Source organism: Balaenoptera ricei, chromosome 10, assembly GCF_028023285.1.
Source record: "Balaenoptera ricei isolate mBalRic1 chromosome 10, mBalRic1.hap2, whole genome shotgun sequence".
Taxonomy (NCBI): Eukaryota; Metazoa; Chordata; class Mammalia; order Artiodactyla; family Balaenopteridae; genus Balaenoptera; species Balaenoptera ricei.
The window spans coordinates 102,536,558-102,560,896 of NC_082648.1; the positions used below are offsets into that span (position 1 = coordinate 102,536,558).

Consider the following 24,339-nt stretch of genomic DNA (forward strand, 5'->3'; position numbering starts at 1 on the left):
GGACTTCCCTGGTGGCACAGTGGTTAAGAATCTGCCTGCCAATGCAGGGGACACAGGTTCGCTCCCTGGTCCGGGAAGATCCCACGTGCTGTGGAGCAACTAAGCCCATGTGCCACAACTACTGAGCCTGCACTCTAGAGCCCACGAGCCACAACTACTGAGCCCACGTGCCACAACTACTGAAGCCTGCACACCTAGAGCCTGTGCTCCGCAACAAGAGAAGCCACTGCAATGAGAAGCCCGTGCACCACAATGAAGAGTAGCCTCCGCTCGCTGCAACTAGAGAAAGCCTGCACCCAGCAAAGACCCAACGCAGCCAAAAATAAATAAAATAAAATAAATTTATAAAAAAAGAAAGACCTAATTAAAAAATGGGCAGGGTACCTGAATAGACGTTTTTCCAAGGAAGACATATAGACAGCCAGCAGGCACATGAAAAGATGCTCAACATCACTAATCAGCAGGAAATGCAAATCAAAACCACAATAAGATATCACCTCACCCCTGTCAGAATGGCCATTACAAAGAAGACAAATAACAAGTGCTGGCAAGGATGTGGAGAAAAGTGAACTCTCCTACTGCTGGTGGGAATGTAAATTGGTGCAGCCACTATGGAAAACCGTATGGAGATTTCTCACAAAATTAAAAATTGAACTACCACATGATCCAGCAATACCACTCCTGAATACTTATGCAAAGAAAACAAACACAATAATTAAAAAAGATATATGCACTCCCATGTTCACTGCAGTATTTTTTACAATAGCCAAGATATGGAAGCAACCTAAGTGTCCATCAATAGATGAATGGATAAAGAAGATGTGGTATATTATATATACAGTGGAATGTTACTCAGCCATAAAAAATGACATACCTAACCTCATTGTTCAAATTAAGAAATCAAAGTTCAGAGAAGTGAAATGATTTATTTATACGAGCACAGGTCAGTGACAGGACAAGACTGGATGGAAGCCAGGTCTGCCTTACTCTAAGGCAGAACACTGTAATGCTGTCTTGATGGTTACCTCTCATGTAGACTATTAAGCTCCTCTTGGGCTATGTCCTTAATGTTTCCAAATGACTTTTCACCTACATTATGATACTTGTTTTTTTCCTTTATCAACCCTCCTCCTAACCTCACTGGACTAACCTACATGTAAGAACAGACAATATCATCTGCCCACACCTATCATTATACACATAAAATGCTTACTGACTATATGTATGAAGATACTGTCTGTTTATATCTTAGACCATGAAAGAGCACCTAAATGATACAATACCAAGCAGCCTAACAGGTAATCCAGAAAATTTAATTAATTCCTTATGTCTGATGTAAATCCATTTATATACTGAAAAACCAATATAAAAATGGGAATAAAATTTCATGAAAAGTAATTCTAAATCATTACTGCCCAAACCAAGGTACCTGAGCTTCCCCATGCCTCCTCTTTTCAAATGCCAGTCTGTCTTCATCAGCCTTTTGTTCCCACTGCAGCTTTTTCAATTGTTGGGTCATTATACCCACTTTCTTTCTTACTTGTTCCTTAAGTTCTTTGTATTGATCCAGCTGTATAAAGAGCATTTAAACATTGCTAACTCACTTAAAGAAGCATGAGAGGAAATTCTTTATATGCTATCCTTCACTAGCAGATAATTAAACTTGTCAAAATTATGTTTTATATGAATTAGACCATAATTAGCCATTTTCTCTGGCTAAGATAGCATGAACGTAAAATGAACGTCTTATTTAAAACTGTTTAGATAGATCAATAAGGTATTCAAAACCAACTCTATAAGGTCTCTGTAAGAAATTCTTAAAAGAGAAAGAACATTAAAACTCATTAAAATTCTTAAAAAAGAAAGGAGTTCAGAGAAAATTGTGTATTTTTCTATTTATACAGTCACAATTATTTTAGTATATATATTGTGATATAAGGTTATTATAAAATTAATGAAAGAGATAAATGACAGAAATTTAGTTGAGGGAATGTTTGAAAACTCAATTATAAATTTTTGGATATCTACTATTGACTTATAATTAAATCTTATGTACTAAATGGATATTAATTAATCACTTAACATTTTAAATAATCTTAAGGAATCAATTTCCCTTCAGTCAATTAAGTGATCATGTTTCTTCAAAGCCATATATTATCTGACTTTTAAGTTTTTACAATATTCATGAGAGGAAAAAAATGATTACCTTAAAAACATAAGAATATAATTTAATTACCTAACTTTTATTACAAAATGATACCATGTAACCTTGTTGAAGTATTTTCTATGACTTTAATTAACTCATAAATGTTATAATGTCATCTAATTTTATGAAGGAAAAATAGCCTACTGTAAAGATTAAATTTAGATTCTACATACAGGCTGAAAAATTTAAATCCTCATAATTTAAATTCTGAGGAAAATCTCTTAAAATATCAGAAAGAGAGGTCATCCTTTAATTTTTTTCTAATTAAAAGGAGAAGCTGAAACAATAGAAACAAATGATTTCCCATATGTCAACTTTTTCACCTGACTGGCTTCTAGTTCAATGTCTCGCCCTTTATGTAAAATTTCTTCCTCAATCTGCTTTTCAAAACTTCTCCATGCACCATCTAAATCAACCAGCTCTGTCTCTAAGGCCTTTATGTCATCTTCCTGTTTAGAACGTTGTTTTTCACTGTCCTTTATTGATTTCTTAGCTGCATCTAACTTCTTGAGGTGGTGAGAAGTGTTTTCTTTAGCTTTAATGTACTGAGGCTTCTTCTGATTTAAAAGTGCTTCAAGAGATCTAAAAAGAAAAATAAAGTTTGCTTTAAAGGAAATTTAATTTTATAGTATATAAAGGGAAGTTCTTTTGATCGAATTATACATTTAAAAAGAAACGATAAAAATTGACTTTCAGAGACTATAAGCAGATCAGTGGTTACCAGATGGCGAGGGAGAGCCAAATAGGTGAAGCACAGGGGAATTTTTTTTTTTAATACATTTATTTATTATTTATTTACTTATTTTTTGGCTGCGTTGGGTCTTCGTTGCTGTGCACGGGCTTTCTCTAGTTGCGGCGAGCGGAGGCTACTCTTTGTTGCAGTGTGCGGGCTTCTCATTGCGGTGGCTTCTCTTTGTTGTAGAGCACAGGCTCTAGACACGCGGGCTCCAGCAGTTGTGGCTCGCGGGCACTAGAACGCAGGCTCAGTAGTTGTGGCTCACAGGCTTAGTTGCTCTGCGGCATGTGGGATCTTCCTGGATCAGGGCTCAAACCTGTGTCCCCTGCGTTGGCAGGCGATTCTTAACCACTGCGCCACCAGGGAAGTCCCAGGGGAATTTTTTAAGAGTGATAAACTACTCTGTATGATACTGTAGTGGTGGACATATGACATCATGCAGTTGTCAAAACTTACAGAAATTTACAGCAGCAGGAGTGAATCTTAATGTATCAAATTAAAAAAAAATCACTTAGGAGGCCAAGGGATCCTAGACAGAATGTAGAATGTGACTAAAGAATCTAACTGTATTACAAATGAATGAAACAACCTTATTGAAGAGGGTGGGGGGAAACGTGCTAACCTAAGTAACTGGAAATGAGTGGAGTCCATAAAACTAAAAGCAAAAGGGATTGTACATAAGCCTTGTACTCCAGTTGATAAAGTTGCTTCCCACAAGGATATGGGTTAAACCTAAGTAACTCTGGAAATGAGTGGAGTCCATAAAACTAAAAGCAAAAGGGATTGTACATAAGCCTTGTACTCCAGTTGATAAAGTTGCTTCCCACAAGGATATGGGTTAATAATTCTGATACTGCCATACATGATTACTGGAATTGAACAATTAAGCAAATGGATGGGAGACTGTGGAACCCAGATTTCTTACTGTTGGAATAGGAGGTTACAGATAAGCAAGAAAAGGTCAACATCAATAATGATATGGGACTTCCCTGGTGGTCCAGTGGTTAAGACTCTGCACTCCCAATGCAGGGGCATGCGTTTGATCCCTGATCGGGGAACTAAGATCCTATATGCCGCGTGGTGCAGCCAAAACAAACAAACAAAAAATAATAATAATGATGTCATGCTGATACTATGATATCTTAGATAGATGATATGTCATATAAAATATATGATATATATTTTTAAAATTTTGGTATAGCCACTTTATTTAATTTATTTATTTATTGTCCACATCATGCAGCTTGTGGGATTTTAGTTCCCCGACCAGGGATCGAACGGGGCCCTCAGCAGTGAGAGTGCAGAGTCGTAACCACTGGACCGCCAGGGAATTCCCCATATATGATATTTGACATCCCTGATATAATGTGATGATAATGGCATTTTACCTCTGTGGTCTTCTTCCTCCAAACCCATAAACGCTGTCTAATTATGAGAAAACTAACAGACAAATCCTAATTGAGATACATTCTACAAAAAACCTCACCAAAGCTTCTTAAAACTGTCAAGGACATCAAAAACAAGGAAAGTCTAAAACTGTCACAACCAAGAGGAGCCTAAGAAGACATGATGACTAAATATAATATGGTATACTGGATCGGAAAAAGAACATTAGGTAAAACCTAAAAAAATATGAATAAAGTACGGACTTTAATAATAATGTATAAATATTGGTTAATTAATTCTGACAAGTGTATCATGCTAAAAATATAAGATATTATAAGTGAGAGAAATTGTGTGGGGAATATGGGAACTCTCTGTACTATCCTTAGAATTTTTCTGTATATCTAAAAGTATTCCAAAGTAAAAAAGTTTATTTAAAAGATCAACTTACAAAGTGTCACTTATATTTTTATTTTTTCTATCAATCTACATAAAATCCAACTGTTAATAACTATTTTGAAAACTCACTTTAATTCTTTTTCTGTTTGTTGCAGTTGTCTGCTTAACATTCCATGTTCCTTTTTCTTGGCTTTAACTATGTTTTCATGACGAGAAAGAGACTCTTTTGTGACACTCAAATCCTTATTCACACACTCTAACTCACTGTTTAGAAAAGAAATTTTTTTCTCATTGTGATACAGTTGGAAAAGCTGCAGTTGTATCTTGTTTATTTTCAGTTCTTCAAGGAGACTCTGGTAACGTTCTGCCTATAAAACAGTACAATTCAACAACAGTTAAAAGGGAGTGTGTTTTACATTGACCTTTCCATAAACTCAACCAGAGTGCCAACAAATGATCTCTAATGAATTTTTATTTACATCATTAACAAATGTTATTCTTGCCAAAAGTACCATTATTTGGAGAAGGCTTCTGCATATGCTTCTACAATAAACCAGTAAAGGATTTTATTTATTTATTTTCTAAAATTTCTTTATTTATTTTTGGCTGAGTTGGGTCTTTGTTGTGGTGCACGGGCTTCTCATCTCGGTGGCTTCTCTTGTTGTGGAGCACAGGCTCTAGGCATGCGGGCTTCAGTAGTTGAGGCTCACGGGCTCTAGAAAGCAGGCTCAGTAGTTGTGGCGCACGGGCCTAGTTGCTCCGTGGCACGTGGGATCTTCCTGGACCAGGACACGAACCCATGTCCCCTGCACTGGCAGGCGGATTCTTAACCGCTGTGCCACCAGGGAAGCCCAGTAAAGGATTTTATATTCATGCACTCAGTGGTATGGTGGTAAGAACCATGAAGGGCCACCCACTAACCGAGTCCTGTCCCATTTTTGTCTTGACCTCAGAGTTTGGCAAGCATGTCTGACATCAACTTCCTCATTTGTAAACTGAAGGAAGTTATATGACTTTTAAGGTCCCTAGAGACTTTAAATTCAATGATTCCAGGTAAAATTCCTTCTATAGGATGTAATTTTTTCTAGGAATAGAACTAATAGGACTATTTTAAAGTTCTAAATTATATGTGAGATGGAAGAATTTCTTTAGTATTTGTGCTATTAATAAAGAAATAAAGGAAAGTGCTGCCTTAAGAGGAAAGCTCTTAATCAATGAAATATTCCAAGTAATGGGTAAACGGCCATCTGCCAGGATGTTGTAAAAAATAACTGGGAAGGTGGACTACTCTAACTGTCCTTACAATGTTTAAAGGTCTGCAATTCTACACTGCTGTAAGCTGTTTGAGTATATTATGCATACTATAGTTTGACTTTCACTTAACACCACCCCTTTCTGACAAAACCAAGGACATACACATACATATAAAAATGTGAAGAAAACAGAGAAACATCACTAATAAGGAACACATCCACTTTTCATTTATTTCTTCAAATATTTATTAATTGCCTATTGTGTGCCAAGCCCTCTTCTATGTACTGGAAATATAGTAGAAAACAAGACTGAAACAGTCTCTGCTCTTGTAAGTTTATAATCTAGTTATTTTAATGGGGCAGGGAGGGAAGAAGAGGAGTCAGAGATTAAATAAGCAAACAAATAATACACAAGATAATTTCATACAGCAAAATATGCTACAAAATAGGGACTTCCCTGGTGGTCCAGTGGGTAAGACTCTGTGCTCCCAATGCAGGGGGCCCAGGTTCGATCTCTGGTCGGGGAACTAGATTCTGCATGCATGCCGCAACTAAGAAGTCCACATGCCACAACTCAAAAAAAAAGATCCTGCATGCCGCAATTAAGACCCGGCGCAGCCAAAATAAATAAATAAATAATAAATCTTTAAAAAAAAAATGCTACAAAAGAAACAAAATAGAGTAATGCAATAGTACCAGGGAAGGGATGCTAATTTAGATTGGGGGCGTGGACAGCAAATGCCTGCCTGAGTACATGGCTTTTTTATGAAAACTTGAATGAGAGTACCAGCCATGTAAAAATCAGGCGTACAACTATCTAGGGAGAGGAAATAGCAAAAGCTCCAGGATAGAAGGGAGCATGGTGCTTCCAATAAATAATAAAGGTCAGTGTGGTAGGAGAGTAGAGGAAGTTAAAGCTTCAGAGGTGAACAAGGGGCAGATCAGCAGGCTGGAAAGGGCGACTAGATTCTCAGTGCAGTGGGAAACACTGCTCTGGAAGAGGTTTTATGCAAGACAAAGACAGAATCTGATTTGTATTTGAAAAAGATTACTCTAAAGGCAAACAGTTATCAACAATATACAAGGCACTACATTAGACATTGTGAAGGACACCAAGAACTAACACAGAGGGACTTCCCTGGTGGCGCAGTGGTTGGGAATCTGCCTGCTAATGCAGGGGACACGGGTTTGAGCCCTGGTCCAGGAAGACCCCACATGCCGCAGGGCAACTAAGCCCACGAGCCACAACTATTGAAGCCCGCGCACCTAGAGCCCTTGCCCTGCAGCAAGAGAAGCCTGCGCACTGCAACGCAGAGTAGCCCCCGCTCGCCACAACTAGAGAAAGCCTGTGCGCAGCAACGAAGACCCAACGCAGCCAAAAAATTAATTAATTAATTAAAAAAAAAAAAAAAAAAAGAAGAACTACCACAGAATGGCATTCACAAAGTGTGGCTATGGCCTCCTAGAGTTTTACAGTTTTACTCCTTCACGGAGCCCCTGAGGTCAAAACTATTTTCATAATAATACTCAGATTTTATTTGCCTTTTTCACTGTGTTGACATCTGCACTGATGCTGTAAAAGCCAATGGAGGGTAAAGCCGCTAGGTCTTAGCACAAATAAGATTTAATACAGAAGCAGATATGAGAATTCGTCTGTCTTCTATTAAGCCAGATATTAAGGAGATTATAAAAAGGTAAAACAATACCACTCTTCTAATTATTTGGTTTTAGAAAACTCTTATTTTTCATAAAAATATGTTACTTATTTTAATATGAAATGAGTTTATTATTGTTATTTTTACACTAATCATTAAAATATATTTTTAAAATGTCTCAGTTTTAATTTTAAATACAATATATATAAATAGATACAACCCACATGAACAGAAACTCTTTGGGGTCCTCAATAATTTTTAAAGTATAAGAGGACAAGATCCAAAAGTTTGAGAGCCTCTGCAATATAAGATATAAATCCCTCAAGTTTAATTTTAGTTGGGAAAATCAGACATCTTTGCAGTGCAGGTTGTCCTGCCTATTTGGGAGAAAAAAACCCGAAGAGTGGAAAATACATCAAAAAGTTTATCTTTGATGAATATTGGACTTTGTCTTATGTTATTAAAAGCATCTTTTTAGTAACCCCACACCAATACTTAAAATTCTAACACAAAGTTTTTGTATCCAACACTTAATTGGTTACATCATGACACCTTACCTCTTCCTTCTCTAATTTTGCATGTTTACGCTCTGCAGCTACATTTTTTTTCTTATTAAAATTAAACTGTGCATCTTCTTCAGCTTTCTGTAACTTTCTTTTCTTTTCCTCATATTCTCCTATAAGCTCTCTTGAAGTGCTGATTTCCTCAAAAAACTGCGTTCTTTCTTTGGGTTTTTTCACTGAAATTGACTCCACAGTTCCCTGTTAAAAATAGTTAAGCACACCAACATATAAAATATAATGATATATTTTCAAAATCATGAATAAAATAAAATACTACAAGCTACTTACCTGAAAAACTAGACAGTTCCGTGCTTTGACTATTATGCCTATCTTTTCTAACTCTGTGATATAAGCAGAACGACTCACAGGACTATCATCAAAATAATATTCTGAGCATCCCCCTAAAATAAAAGAATAAAGGCTGTTATAGGAAGTATAAATACCAGACATATATCAACAACTATTGAAAGCTTAATAAAATTTTTTTCTTACTGAAATAGCCAGTTATGCAATAATATACATGTTAATAAATGCATTTAATCAGTCAACAAATATTGAGTGTCTACTACATGCCAAGGAGTGCTCTACAGTGGTGAACATAACAGACGTCTGACCTCAAGGAGCTTATATCCTAATAATGGAGACAGACAAAAATGAGATATGTAAGTAAAATGACTATCATGCGAGGAAGTGTTAAGTGCTAAGGAGTAAAGTAGAGGTGGAAGGGGGTGTGGTAGTCTCTGTGTAGGAGAAAGAGGCATTGCAATTTTAAATAGGATGGTGTAATGGTCTGAATGTTTGTGTCCCCACTGAATTCATATGATGAAATCCTAACCCCAAAGGTCATGTTGTTAGAAGGTGAGGCCTTTGGGAGGTGATTAGGTCATGACAGTGGAGCCCTCATGAATGGTATTAGTGTCCTTATAAAAAGATCCTACAAGGCTCCCTAGTCCCATCCACATGTGAGGATACAATGAACAGTCTGCACAGAAGAGAGCCTTCATCCAACCATGCTGGCACCCTAAGCTTGCACTTTTAGTCCCCAGAACTGCGAGAAATAACTTTCTATAGTTTACAAGCTATGAAGTCTGTGGTATCTTATTATAATAGCCCAAATGGACTAAGACAGATGAGCTGGGAAGAAGAACAAGGCTGGAGGCATCACACTTCCTGATCTGAAGTTACATTACATAGCTACAGTAATCAAAGCAGTGTGGTACTGTCATAAAAACATACAGAACAATGGAACAGAATAGAGAGTCCAGAAAGAAATCTAAGCATCTATAGTTAACTGATCTTCAACAAAGGTGCCAAGAACACACAATGGGGAAAAGACAGTCTCTTCAATAAATAGTGTTGGGAAAACTGGATATTCACATGCAGAAGAATAAAATTGGACCCTTATACAAAATGGACACCATACACAAAAATTAACTCAAAATGGATTAAAGACTTAAATGTAATACCTGAAACTATGAAACTACTGAAAGAAAACATAGGGAAAAAGCTTCTTGACATTGCTCTGGGCAACGATTTTTTTGGATATGATACCAAAAGCACAAGCAACAAAAGCAAAAATAGACAAGTGGAATTGTATCAAACTGAAAAGCTTCTACACAGCAAGGGAATCAAACAACAGAGTGCAAAAGGTAACCTACAGAATGGGAGAAAATATTCTGGAACCACATATCTGATAGGGGTTAATATCCAAAATGAATAAGGAATTCATATAACTCAACAGCAAAAAAACAAATAACCCAATTTAAAAACGGGCAAAGAACCTGAATAGATATTTCTCAAAAGATGACATACAGATGGCAAACAGGTATATTAAAGGGTGCTCAATAGTAGGAATCACCAGCAAAATGCAAATCAAAACCAAAATGAGGTATCACCTCACGCCTATTAGAATCAAAAAGACAAAAGACAAGTGTTGGTAGGATGTGAAGAAAAGGGAACCCTTGAATATTGTTGGTGGGAATATAAATTGGTACAGTCACTATGGAAAACAGTATGAAGATTCCTAAGAGAATTAAAAATAGAACTACCTTATGAGCCAGCAATCCCACTTCTGAGCATATATACAAAAAAAATGAAATCTGTACCTTGAAGAGTTATCTGCACTCCTATGTTCACTGCAACATTATTCACAGTAACTAAGATATGGAAACAACCTAAATGTCTTTCAGTGGATGGCTGGATACAGAAAATGTAGGAATATTATTCAGCCTTAAAAAAGAAGGAAATCCTGCCATTTGTGACATCATGGATGAACCTGGAGGACATTATGGTAGTGAAATAAGCCACATACAGAAAGACAAGTACTGAATGATATCTATATGTGGAATCTAAAACAGTTAAACTCATAGAAGCAGAGAGTAGAATGGTGGTTGCCAGGGGCTTGGGGGAGGGGGAAATGGGGAGATGTGGGTCAAGGGGTACAAAGTTTCACTTATGCAAGATGAGTAAGTTCTGGAGATCTAAGTATAGCAATGTGACTATGGTTAACAATACTGTATAGTATAGTTCAAATTTGCTAGGAGGGTAGACCTTAAGTGTTCACACACACACAGAAAATAGTAACCGTGTGAGGTGACACATATGTTAATTAGCTTGATTGTGGCGATTATTTCACAATGTATATTAAAACATCAAGTTATACAATTTAAACATATACAATTTTTATTTGTCAATTATACCTCAATAAAGATGGGAAAAAATAAATTTATGATGGTTTATTAAGTAAATAGAGTAAGCTAGGGACTCTGACTGAGATGGAGACTTTTGATAAAAAACTCCAAGAAAGTGAAAAACTAACCAATGAAAATATCTAGGTGATAAAGTGGTGAAATACTTAAATTATGCACTAAGGTATATGTACATAATAATAAGTATTTCTAAAATTATCTGTGATTGAAGTTGAGGAAAGTTAATAAGAGTATTTATACATTAGAACATTAGAACCATGTTGTAGTGGCAGATTGAAAACAACAAAAAACAAAACCAAGAAACGTCTACTTACAGAGGCTCTGTAAACTCCCAGCATAAATAGAAAATATATATATACATAACTCTCAATCTTGTTTACTCAGGAAATACAGGGATTCATGAATAAATCATAACAAAACACAAAGTCAAATATTTCACACAATTTGCTTTTTGGTGGTAGGAAAAACTTTCTAAACAAACCAAAAATATGCATTTAGTTAGTTTATCACTAGGAAAACCATATAAACATAAACAAAGAACCTCAGGAAGGACTTTTATGACATCACTGTCTTTGAGGTAGACTCCCTCCTTCATTTTAACCGAATAACCAGGGAGAAAAATGCTACTTGACAGTAGGGGAATTTGAATAAATATGTCTGCTTAAAGAAAAGTCCGGTGTAGAATCAAACAGGTTCTATTACTTGCTACCCAAGATAAAAAAAAAATACCTCGGATAGTCCTTGCAAACGTTTTCTCTTCTCCACTTTCTTCCACGTATACCATTTTTACAGTTGCAGAAGAAGAAACAGGTTTTCCAATATGTGCTCCATGAATAAGTTCTTGAATATTTTTCACTCTTAAGTTAGCTATTTTTTCTCCCATTACAAAACTAAGTGCATCCATTACATTAGATTTTCCTGGAGAAGGAAAGAGAGAAAAAGTTATTTATTCTTAATGATAAAAAACCTTGCCCAGAGCCAAAGAAACCAGGCTACCAAGGGCCAATACACATATCTAAATAGTACTGTCTTTTCTATATTCAAAATGCATGTGACGGAACAATTTTATGTAGATAACTGGTTTCTATGCAGCTATGGTAGAGTATTAAGTTATCTAAATGTAAGGATCTATACATGGATCTAAGCCCCAGCTCTCTCCCACTATTAAGTATTATACCATGGCAAATCATTTAACTTCTCTGAATTTCAGTTATCCCCACTTTATAAATTTTAAGTGTCACATATTTTTAAAAAATGGCTACCTCCAGGATTTTCCCAAAGGCTAGACTAGGGTTGCTAGAATATTTATGATTGGTATGTGTTGGTAGTGCAGAAAAGTTACATAGCATGTCCAAGCTTGCTATCCGCTGAAAGTCCTGCTTACAAGGTTAGCTGGCATCGTGGGATTGGGATTTGGATTCTGGGAGGGTTTCCACCACTTTCTGATAAGAATGTCTCACTGTGCCTAAACTGTTTATATAAGCAATATGATTTATGCTGAATACTTGCTTTTTTTCTAGGAGTCTGGAATTTTGGTATGTGCTAGGCAGAGGTGCTTATGTGACCATTTCCCAGTAAAAACCCTGGGGGTTGAGTCTTTAATGAGGTTCTTTGGTAAACAATATCTCACATGTGTTGTCACAACTTGTTGCTGGAGGACTTAAGCCTGTCCTGTGTGACTCCACTGGGGGAGGATTCATGGAACCTTGCACCTGGTTTCCTCAGAGTTCCTCATGTGCCTTTTCCCTTTGCTGAGTTTGCTTTGTTTCCTTTCGCTGTTATGAGTAACAGTCCTGGGTACAACTATATGCTGAGTCCTGGGAGTCCTCCTAGTGAATCACTGAAACTGGGGGTAGTCTTAGGGACTCCCAACTCAAGTGGCAAACTGTTCTCCAACCATGAGCCGATAGTTTAAGACAATTTCCAAGGTGCAATGTCATTTCAGCTACTACCATCTGTACTTAATTTTCTTTCTTCTTCACATTCGTTCCCTCATATCCACAAGCAATTTAAATTTCTAGTGCCAAAAGCAGGGAAAGAAACATAAACAAGAGAATACTGCCAATCACTGGAAATATGGCTTAGTTTTAGAAGTTAATGATCTTTCTAAAAAGAACTAGAAGTGGTTAAAAATGCTGCAAATGTATTTAACTAAGTCTCAGTTAACTAACAGGTATGAAACATGGCTTTTCTGGGTTAATTGATAATCTGCAGATTGAAAGCTATTGTAAGATGGTTATGTATATAGGACCAAACGAACATTAACTGAATTATTAAGTCTGACAGTAACAGAATTAAACAGAAACTGGTTTTGGTCAATCCTTATTGAAAGTCTGCCTAAAATAAACACTTCCCCATCCAAATTCATTCATTACATTAATTCTTTTGTGTGCTAGGTCATAAGGATACAGTAAAAGAACAAGAGAGATACAACTCTGTCTAACGAATGTTATAATCTATTAAGAAAGTCAAACAATAAAGAAAAAAAATTATATATTATAAGTATCATGAGGAAACAAACTGAGTGATGAAATAGAGGGTAACTGGGAGAGGTAACTTCAGATAGCATGGTCAGGAAACATTTGTTAAGTGCCTAGCTTAACAACCGCCTGTTGGCAAAAATGAACGAATTAATGAACCAAGTTAAGTTTTGTAATAGTCAGAGCAGGAACCTCTGCTATAAATAATTCAAAACTAACATCAGGAAAATAATAACTCTGGAAGAGTTACCTTTTAGACTATCATCACTTGATGAAGATGAACCAAGTATTCACAAGATATAAAAATTACAGTATCACTCTCCCATCTCAAAACCTCAATATTTGCCACTCATCTGCCCTCTTACCAACAGCTGGTAAGTTCCTTTTTGATTTCAGCTCTGCATATCTCTTCCAATCTGCTCCTTCTTTACCATCCTTCTAGTTATTCAAGTACTCCTTACTTCCAAGAACCTCCTAGCTGGACTCAACCTTCACTCTCTTGCCTCTTCAAATTCATTCATTCTACAAACATTTATGGAACACCTACCTATTAATCAGGCATTCTCCTAAGTACTCAAGCTAAAAAGAAACAGTATGTAGGATTTTCCCCTAAGGTACTTACAGTGGGAAATATGATCAATTTTTATTGGACCCCATTTTGTGCCAGACACTCCACATCTATTACTTTATTCAGTCTTTGCAATAATCCTATGAGATAGGTATTTAATTTGCATTTCAGAAGTAAAAAAGCAGAGGCTCAAAGTCAAACAAATCATGTTTTGGGGTTAGGCGTCTGATTCCAAAATCTATACTCTTCCCACTAAAAGGAGGAAATTATAACTTACTATAGTAAGTTCTAAGATAAAATTAACACAAAGAACTATGAAGCACTTAAGAGAAGCACTAACTACTGGAGACTCTGAGTAGACTCTGCAGGAGGTAATTCTGGGCTAAGTTTTAAAGAGTAAGTAGAAGTTTGGGGAGGCAGTGCTGAAGGTAAACATAACCATTCCAGGAAAAGAGGATAGCTTGATCATTGGTACAAATGGGAAAGCAAGGTACCATTCCAGTGAGAAAAGGGTAACTAATGATATAGAGGTGGAGCAAAGCTTACAAGGTTGGAAATGATAAGAGAGAACTAAACTTCATGCTGAAGATTATGTGAAGCCATGAAGGATTTTAGGAATAGCAGTGACGTTTTCACATACATTTTATAAGGATTTCTGAGACAACAACCCACCAGAAAAATGGGCAAAGAACATAAAAGGGCAATTCAGAGAAACAGAAATACAAAAGGCCCTTAACCATATGAAAAGACACTTGAGCTCAGTCATAATAAGAGAAATGTAAATTAAAACTGTTTTGACTACCATTTCTCACTTACTAGACTGGCAAAAATCCAAAATTTTGAAAACATATTCTTAAACAGGACCTCTCATTAAATTACTGTTGGGAGTACAAAATGATACAACCACTATGGGGGGTAATTTGGCAATAGCTAACTAAATTATAACTTCACTTAGCTTTTGAACCAGCAATTCCACTTCTGGAAATCTATCTCCCTGATACATGTGCAAAACTACACAATGGCAAACACACAATTATACAATTATAAGTCATTTCTAACAGAAGTAGATTGGAAACAACTTAGGTGTCCAAAAATTAAAGGACCACTTGAAATAACTATGTAACAGCCACACAATGGAGAATTACACAGCAACAAGAGAACAGAAGAGGAAGTGGGAAATGAAAAAAGAAAATTACGTAACAGCATATATAGCAAAAAACTAAATATGAACTTTTACTTAAAGAAAAAGTGCAGGGTTGGGAATAACAATACACACATATTTGCTAGCATTTGCAAAAAGAAACACTGAAGGATAATCAAGAAATTAATGGTTATGTATAGAAAGTGAAGAAGAGCAGGACACAGAAACTGAGTTGGACCCCTTCTGTTTGCCTCACACTGCTTCTGCCTTTATCCACAAGCTCTCATGCCTTTGAGCTTCTAGTTGGATTTGGCCAATGGAGAGCCCTGGCAGGAGGGAAGAAGGGAAAAGAGTGAGGTCAGGGTATTTACTTCCCTATTTTCCTCTCTGTAAGGTGGCTTCTGACTTGCTGTGCCCTTCAACAGAATGTCACTGGCTTTTTGAAGTTCCTTCTAGGTTCCTTCCTCTCTCAGCCTTGGGGTGGCAGCAGCTCCACTGCTGCTAGCTGTGTGATCCCTCTATTCCTTGGGATTCCTCTACAGCCCTCCCACACCTTTGTAATTAGTCCCTTTGTAAATAAATCTTCCTAAAACTGTCCTAATTTGAGTGTGCCACTTGTTTCCTGTTGGGATCCTGACAGATACAGGGAGCAGGGGTAGAAGCAAGATTTCTCTGTGTATACTTTTCCATAGAGTTTTGACCTTTAAAGTATGTATATGAATTCCTGATTTAAAAAAAAAATCTAAATTTTAAAAATCCCATAAATGAAAACAATCACAAACAAGTACACTTAACTGAATATTAAATTGGTAACATAGGCATACTGAGAAATGATTTATTTCTACGGACTTCAGATCACAGAATTCTGACTGTACATTCTTAGTGGGATCGATTCTAAGAACCAAAAAGAAGTACAAAGGAATTTTAAATTTCCTTCAGTTGCTTTATCATTTATAATGTTATTGGTATTGGTAGTTTAAGACAGTTTTCTTTATATTTTAAGTTAAAGCAAATAAGTAATTATATTAGTCATGTTAGGAAATAAGATTTTCAGAGTAAGAAAAAATATTTACAATGACAAAAATCAAGGAACAGTGAAAACACAGTTAAAAGTGAATGGAGGGACTTCCCTGGTGGTGCAGTGGTTAAGAATCCACCTGCCAATGCAGGGGACACGGGTTCAAGCCCTGCTCCGGGAAGATCCCACGTGTCGCAGAGCAACTAAGCCCGTGCACCACAACTACTGAGCCTGTGCTCTAGAGCCCACAAGCCACAACTACTGGGCCCTCGTGCCTAGAGCCCGTGCTCTGCAACAAGAGAAGCCACCGCAATGAGAAGCCCGCGCACCGCAACGAAGAGTAGCCCCTGCTTGCCACAACTAGAGAAAGCCCGTGCACAGCAACAAAGACCCAACGCAGCTTAATTAATTAATTAATTAATTATTTTAAAAAAGTGAATGGCAAAATATCAGCATGAACTCAAATTTTAAAAATTACTGTAACATGAAAAGATGTTCAAAATCATATTAGTCATTAGGAAAAAGCAAATCAAAACTACAATGAAATACCACTTCGCATCAACTAGGATGGCTAAAAGAAACAAGACAAACAAAAACAACTGCTGGTGAAGATGTGGAGAAATCTGAACCCTTATTCATTGACAATGGGAATGTAAAGCCAGACACAAAGGGCCACATATTGTACGATTCCATTTATACGAAATGTCCAGAACAGGCAAATCCACAGCGACAGAAAGTAGATTAGTGGTTGCCAGGGACTAGGTGGAGAGGAGATAATGGTGAATGATTACTAATGGGTACAAGGTTTCTCTTTGGGGTAATGAAAATGTTCTAGAATTAGATAGTGATGATGGTTATACAACTCTATGAATATACTAAACATCACTGAAGTGTACACTTTAAAAGGATGAATTTTATGATATGCAAATGACATTCCAATAAAGCTGTTATTAAAAAAAAAAAGAACAAATCTGAAAAAAGCACTTTACGCATTTTCTAGCCCCATCCTCTGAAATGACCCAGAGCCACTGTTACCCAAATGCACTGAATATTCTAGTTCCCAGATGGCAGTCTTTAATACCTTACCTTCTAAACAAACGCAGAAATCATTGGAGAAGTGGCTAATTCCAAGTCTGAGGCAGAGAAAACTGAAGGTAAGCCTGAAAACTGGGACATCTTATGTTAGAAAGCAAGGAAGCTTTCAAATATTAATGAGGTAATGACCAAAGGACACAGGAGGCAGCTTGAAGGAGTTCCCACTGATTAAAGTTATGAAAATCTGAGCATCAAAAAGAATGATTTTGGTGGATTAAAACACACTGTACCGGGCTTCCCTGGTGGCGCAGTGGTTAAGAATCTGCCTGCCAATGCAAAGGACACGGGTTCAAGCCCTGGCCCGGGAAGATCCCACATGCCGCGGAGCAACGAAGCCCATGAGCCACAACTACTGAGCCTGAGGTCTAGAGCCCGCAAGCCACAACTACTGAGCCCACATGCCACAACTACTGAAGCCTGCGTGCCTAGAGTCCATGCTCAGCAACAAGAGAAGCCACAACAATGAGAAGCTTGCACACCACAACAAACAGTAGCCCCCACTCACCACAACTAGAGAAAGCCCACGCACAGCAATGAAGACCCAACACAGCTAAAAATAAATAAATAAATTTATTAAAAAAAAAAACCACACTGTACCAATGAAAATCCAGGTGTCCTTTTTATTTTTTCTTTTTTAACAGTATCCACCTTGTGAGCTGCTCAGTTTTCTCTGCTTCTCCTTGCTCAAGAGTAGGACAGAAGCTAATACATCTGTGAAGCAAAATGAGTGTCTTCAGCTGAGCAGGCAGCAAGAAAGGGAGGATCACTTGGGAAGTTCTTCAATGCCTGATTAAGCTGTGCCAAGTTCAGAAAAAGTTTGCTGACCCCTGCTCTAGACTCAGAAATGGGATGTTGCATAGATGACCAGAGAGAAAAATAATAGGATTTAAAAGAAAGGTGAAGACAGCAGGAGCAAGAAGAACTACAATTCTGCAGCCTGTGGAACAAAAACCACATTCACAGAAAGATAGACAAGATGAAAAGGCAGAGGGCTATGTACCAGATGAAGGAACAAGATAAAACTCCAGAAAAACAACTAAATGAAGTGGAGATAGGCAACCTTCCAGAAAAAGAATTCAGAATAATGATAGTGAAGGTGATCCAGGACCTCGGAAAAAGAATGGAGGCAAAGATCGGGAAGACGCAAGAAATGTTTAACAAAGACCTAGAAGAATTAAAGAACAAACAAACAGAGGTGAACAATACAATAACTGAAACGAAAACTACACTAGAAGGAATCAATAGCAGAATAACTGAGGCAGAAGAACGGATAAGTGACCTGGAAGACAGAATGGTGGAATTCAGTGCTGCGGAACAGAATAAAGAAAAAAGAATGAAAAGAAATGAAGACAGCCTAAGAGACCTCTGGGACAACATTAAACGCAACAACATTCGCACTGTAGGGTCCCAGAAGGAGAAGAGAGAGAGAAAGGACCAGAGAAAATATTTGAAGAGATTATAGTCGAAAACTTCCCTAACATGGGAAAGGAAATAGCCACCCAAGTCCAGGAAGCACAGAGAGTCCCAGGCAGGATAAACCCAAGGAGAAACATGCTGAGACACATAGTAATCAAATTGGCAAAAATTATAGCAAAAATTAAAGACAAAGAAAAATTACTGAAAGCAGCAAGGGAAATACGACAAATAACATACAAGGGAACTCCCATAAGGTTAACAGCTGATTTCTCAGCAGAAACTCTATAAGCCGGAAGGGAGCGGCATGATATACTGAAAGTGATGAAAGGGAAGAACCTACAACCAAGATTACTCTACCCGGCAAGGATCTCATTCAGATTCGATGGAGAAATCAAAAGCTTTACAGACAAGCAAAAGCTAAGAGAATTCAGCACCACCAAACCAGCTCTACAACAAATGCTAAAGGAACTTCTCTAAGTGGGAAACACAAGAGAAGAAAAGGACCTACAAAAACAAACCCAAAACAATTAAGAAAATGGTCATAGGAACATACATATCGATAATTACCTTAAACGTGAATGGATTAAACGCTCCAACCAAAAGACACAGGCTTGCTGAATGGATACAAAAACAAGACCCATATATATGCTGTCTACAAGAGACCCATTTCAGACCTAGGGACACATACAGACTGAAAGTGAGGGGATGGAAAAAGATATTCCATGCAAATGGAAATCAAAAGAAAGCTGGAGTAGCAATATTCATATCAGATAAAATAGACTTTAAAATAAAGAATGTTACAAGAGACAAGGAAGGACACTACATAATGATCAAGGGATCAATCCAAGAAGAAGATATAACAATTATAAATATATATGCACCCAACATAGGAGCACCTCAAAACATAAGGCAACTGCTAACAGCTATAAAAGAGGAAATCGACAGCAACACAATAATAGTAGGGGACTTTAAAACCTCACTTACACCAATGGACAGATCATCCAAAATGAAAATAAATAAGGAAACAGAAGTTTTAAATGACACAATAGACCAGATAGATTTAATTGATATTTATAGCACATTCCATCCAAAAACAGCAGATTACACTTTCTTCTCAAATGCGCACAGAACATTCTCCAGGATAGATCAAATCTTGGGTCACAAATCAAGCCTCAGTAAATTTAAGAAAACTGAAATCATACCAAGCATCTTTTCTGACCACAACGCTATGAGATTAGAAATGAATTACAGGGAAAAAAACATAAAAAACACAAACACATGGAGGCTAAACAATACGTTACTAAATAACCAAGAGATCACTGAAGAAATCAAAGAGGAAATCAAAAAATACCTAGAGACAAATGACAATGAAAACATGACGATTCAAAATCTATGGGATGCAGCAAAAGCAGTTCTAAGAGGGAAGTTTATAGCTATACAAGCCTACCTAAAGAAACAAGAAAAATCTCAAATAAACAATCTAACCTTACACCTAAAGGAACCAGAGAAAGAAGAACAAACAAAACCCAAAGTTAGCAGAAGGAAAGAAATCATAAAGATCAGAGCAGAAATAAATGAAATGGAAACAAAGAAAACAATAGCAAAGACGAATGAAACTAAAAGCTGGTTCTTTGAGAAGATAAACAAAACTGATAAACCATTAGACAGACTCATCAAGAAAAAGAGGGAGAGGACTCAAATCAATAAAATCAGAAATGAAAAAGGAGAAGTTACAACAGACACCACAGAAATACAAAGCATCCTAAGAGACTACTACAAGCAACTCTATGCCAATAAAATGGACAACCTGGAAGAAATGGACAAATTCTTAGAAAGGTATAACCTTCCAAGACTGAACCAGGAAGAAACAGAAAATATGAACAGACCAATCACAAGTAATGAAATTGAAACTGTGATTAAAAATCTTCCAACAAACAAAAGTCCAGGACCAGATGGCTTCACAGGTGAATTCTATCAAACATTTAGAGAAGAGCTAACACCCATCCTTCTCAAACTCTTCCAAAAAATTGCAGAGGAAGGAACACTCCCAAACTCATTCTATGAGGCCACCATCACCCTGATACCTAAACCAGACAAAGATACTACAAAAAAAGAAAATTACAGACCAATATCACTGATGAATATAGATGCAAAAATCCTCAACAAAATACTAGCAAACAGAATCCAACAGCACATTAAAAGGATCATCCACCATGATCAAGTGGGATTTATCCCAGGGATGCAAGGATTCTTTAATATACGCAAATCAATCAATGTGATACACCATATTAACAAATTGAAGAATAAAAACCATATGATCATCTCAATAGATGCAGAAAAAGCTTTTGACAAAATTCAACACCCATTTATGATAAAAACTCTCCAGAAAGTGGGCAGAGAGGGAACCTACCTCAACATAATAAAGGCCATATACCACAAACCCACAGCAAACGTCATTCTCAATGGTGAAAAACTGAAAGCATTTCCTCTAAGATCAGGAAGAAGACAAGGATGTCTAGTCTCACCACTATTATTCAATATAGTTTTGGAACTCCTAGCCACAGCAATCAGAGAAGAAAAAGAAATAAAAGGAATACAAATTGGAAAAGAAGAAGTAAAACTGTCACTGTTTGCAGATGACATGATACTATACATAGAGAATCCTAAAGATGCCACCAGAAAACTACTAGAGCTAATCAATGAATTTGGTAAAGTTGCAGGATACAAAAGTAATGCACAGAAATCTCTTGCATCCCTATACACTAATGATGAAAAATCTGAAAGAGAAATTAAGGAAACACTCCCATTTACCATTGCAACAAAAAGAATAAAATACCTACGAATAAACCTACCTAGGGAGACAAAAGACCTGTACACAGAAAACTATAAGACACTGATGAAAGAAATTAAAGATGATACCAACAGATGGAGAGATATACTATGTTCTTGGATTGGAAGAATCAATATTGTGAAAATGACTATACTACCCAAAGCAATCTACAGATTCAATGCAATCCCTATCAAATTACCAATGGCATTTTTTACGGAACTAGAACAAAAAAATCTTAAAATTTGTATGGAGACACAAAAGACCCCGAATAGCCAAAGCAGTCTTGAGGGGAAAAAAAACGGAGCTGGAGGAATCAGACTCCCTGACTTCAAACTATACTATACAAAGCTATAGTAATCAAGACAGTATGGTACTGGCACAAAAACAGAAACATAGATCAATGGAACAAGATAGAAAGCCCAGAGATAAACCCACGCACCTATGGTCAACTAATCTGTGACAAAGGAGGCAAGGATATACAATGGAGAAAAGACAGTCCCTTCAATAAGTGGTGCTGGGAAAACTGGACAGCTACATGTAAAAGAATGAAATTAGAACACTCCCTAACACCATACACAAAAATAAACTCAAAAGGGATTAGAGGGCTTCCCTGGTGGCGCAGTGGTTGAGAATCTGCCTGCCAATGCAGGGGACACGGGTTCGAGCCCTGGTCTGGGAAGATCCCACATGCCGCGGAGCAACTGGGCCCATGAGCCACAACTACTGAGCCTGTGCGTCTGGAGCCTGTGCTCTGCAACGAGAGGCTGCGACAGTGAGAGGTCCGCACACCGCGATGAAGAGTGGCCCCCGCTTGCCGCAACTAGAGAAAGCCCTCTCACAGAAACGAAGACCCAACAGAGCCAAAAAAATTAATTAATTAATTTTTTTAAAAAAGGGATTAGAGACCTAAATATAAGACCAGACACTATAAAACTCTTAGAGGAAAACATAGGAAGAACACTCTTTGACATAAATCACAGCAAGATCTTTTTTGATCCACCTCCTAGAGTAATGGAAATAAAAACAAAAATAAACAAATGGGACCTAATGAAACTTAAAAGCTTTTGCACAGTGAAGGAAACCATAAACAAGACAAAAAGACAACCCTCAGAATGGGAGAAAATATTTGCAAACGAATCCACGGACAAAGGATTAATCTCCAAAATATATAAACAGCTCATGCAGCTCCATATTAAAAAAACAAACAACCCAATCCAAAAATGGGCAGAAGACCTAAATAGACATTTCTCCAACGAAGACATACAGATGGCCAAGAAGCACATGAAAAGCTGCTCAACATCACTAATTATTAGAGAAATACAAATCAAAACTACAATGAGGTATCACCTCACACCAGTTAGAATGGGCATCATCAGAAAATCTACAAACAACAAATGCTGGAGAGGGTGTGGAGAAAAGGGAACCCTCTTGCACTGTTAGTGGGAATGTAAATTGATACAACCACTATGGAGAACAGTATGGAGGTTCCTTAAAAAACTAAAAATACAATTACCATATGATCCAGCAATCCCACCACTGGGCATATAACCAGAGAAAACCATAATTCAAAAAGACACACGCACCCCAATGTTCATTGCAGCACTATTTACAACAGCCAGGTCATGGAAGCAACCTAAATGGCCATTAACAGACGAATGGATAAAGAAGATGTGGTACAGATACACAATGGAATATTACTCACCCATAAAAAGGAACGAAATTGGGAAACTTGTTGAGACGTGGATGGATCTAGAGACTGTCATACATAGTGAATTAAGTCAGAAAGAGAAAAACAAATATCGTATATTAACGCATATATGTGGAACCTAGAAAAATGGTACAGATGAACCGGTTTGCAGGGCAGAAATTGAGACACAGATGTAGAGAACAAACGTATGGACACCAAGGGGGTAAAGCGGTGGGGGAGTGGGGGTGGTGGTGTGATGAACTGGGCGATTGGGGTTGACATGTATACACTGATGTGTATAAAATTGATGACTAATAAGAACCTGCTGTATAAAAACATAAATAAAATAAAATTCAAAAAAAAATAAAATAAAAGGTGAAAAAAAATCCATGTGTCCATAATGATACCAACAACAAAAAAAGAAAAACTCACTTTCACTATTTGCCCTATTAAAACTCTTTTCTTTGAAAATACTAACTAAAAGGGGCACGCATTTATTCTGATTTTACAGTGCAAACTGCATTTTATGTTAATCAAATAACCCCAATTAATGAAGTAAAACTTTTTTTTTAAATAGGGGAATATCATCCAATGAATATAGAAAGCATGACAGGATTAGAAAAACCTGGTTTTGCAAACCTGAATGAAATACTGACTCAGGCAAGATTATTAATTGGCATTAAAACCATTCGGGTAAATGGTTGATAGAGAATATTCGTATAATGCCAAAGTAACACTAGAACACTAGGCTAGAGAGAAAGGTTACAGCTAACTGTATAATGGAGAGATCACTGTCACCACCCTAATCCAGGGGTCAATCTTAGCATCACCAGATATTATGTGATATAAGGTAATGTGAAGTACACAACAGCACCTAAAATGAAGTCTAGCCAAAAATCTTCAATTTGAAACCATCAACTTTCTAGACATCTTCCAGTTCAAAAAAATAGAGGGGATAGAGGAACAAACTAAACTACAACATAAGGAAGCAATCAGACACATCTAAACATTCTATGGAAAAACGTTTTCAACCTTTTCAATGAGTCTGTTATAAATAAAAAAAAGAACTATGCTAAATTAATAGAGATCTAAGGGATATAACAATCAGATGCAATACGTGATTCTGGGATGGAAAATGGTTTGGTCAAAGAACACTATGGAGTAAACTGAGGAAATGTGAATTTGAGCTGTGCATCAGATG

At 37.0% G+C, this 24,339-nt stretch overlaps 1 protein-coding gene across 1 annotated transcript in view; it reads right to left on the reverse strand.

The window, feature by feature from the left end:
- Nucleotides 1-24,339, reverse strand: part of SMC1B (structural maintenance of chromosomes 1B) — an 84,727-nt gene that overhangs the window by 54,914 nt on the left and 5,474 nt on the right. Inside the window, exons 2-7 of the mRNA XM_059937143.1 lie at nucleotides 11,633-11,821; nucleotides 8,484-8,596; nucleotides 8,190-8,393; nucleotides 4,854-5,092; nucleotides 2,530-2,788; nucleotides 1,430-1,570 (exon numbers count right to left, since the gene is read on the reverse strand). Coding sequence (XP_059793126.1) covers nucleotides 1,430-1,570; nucleotides 2,530-2,788; nucleotides 4,854-5,092; nucleotides 8,190-8,393; nucleotides 8,484-8,596; nucleotides 11,633-11,821 — 1,145 coding nt within the window. The remainder of the gene's footprint in view (nucleotides 1-1,429; nucleotides 1,571-2,529; nucleotides 2,789-4,853; nucleotides 5,093-8,189; nucleotides 8,394-8,483; nucleotides 8,597-11,632; nucleotides 11,822-24,339) is intronic.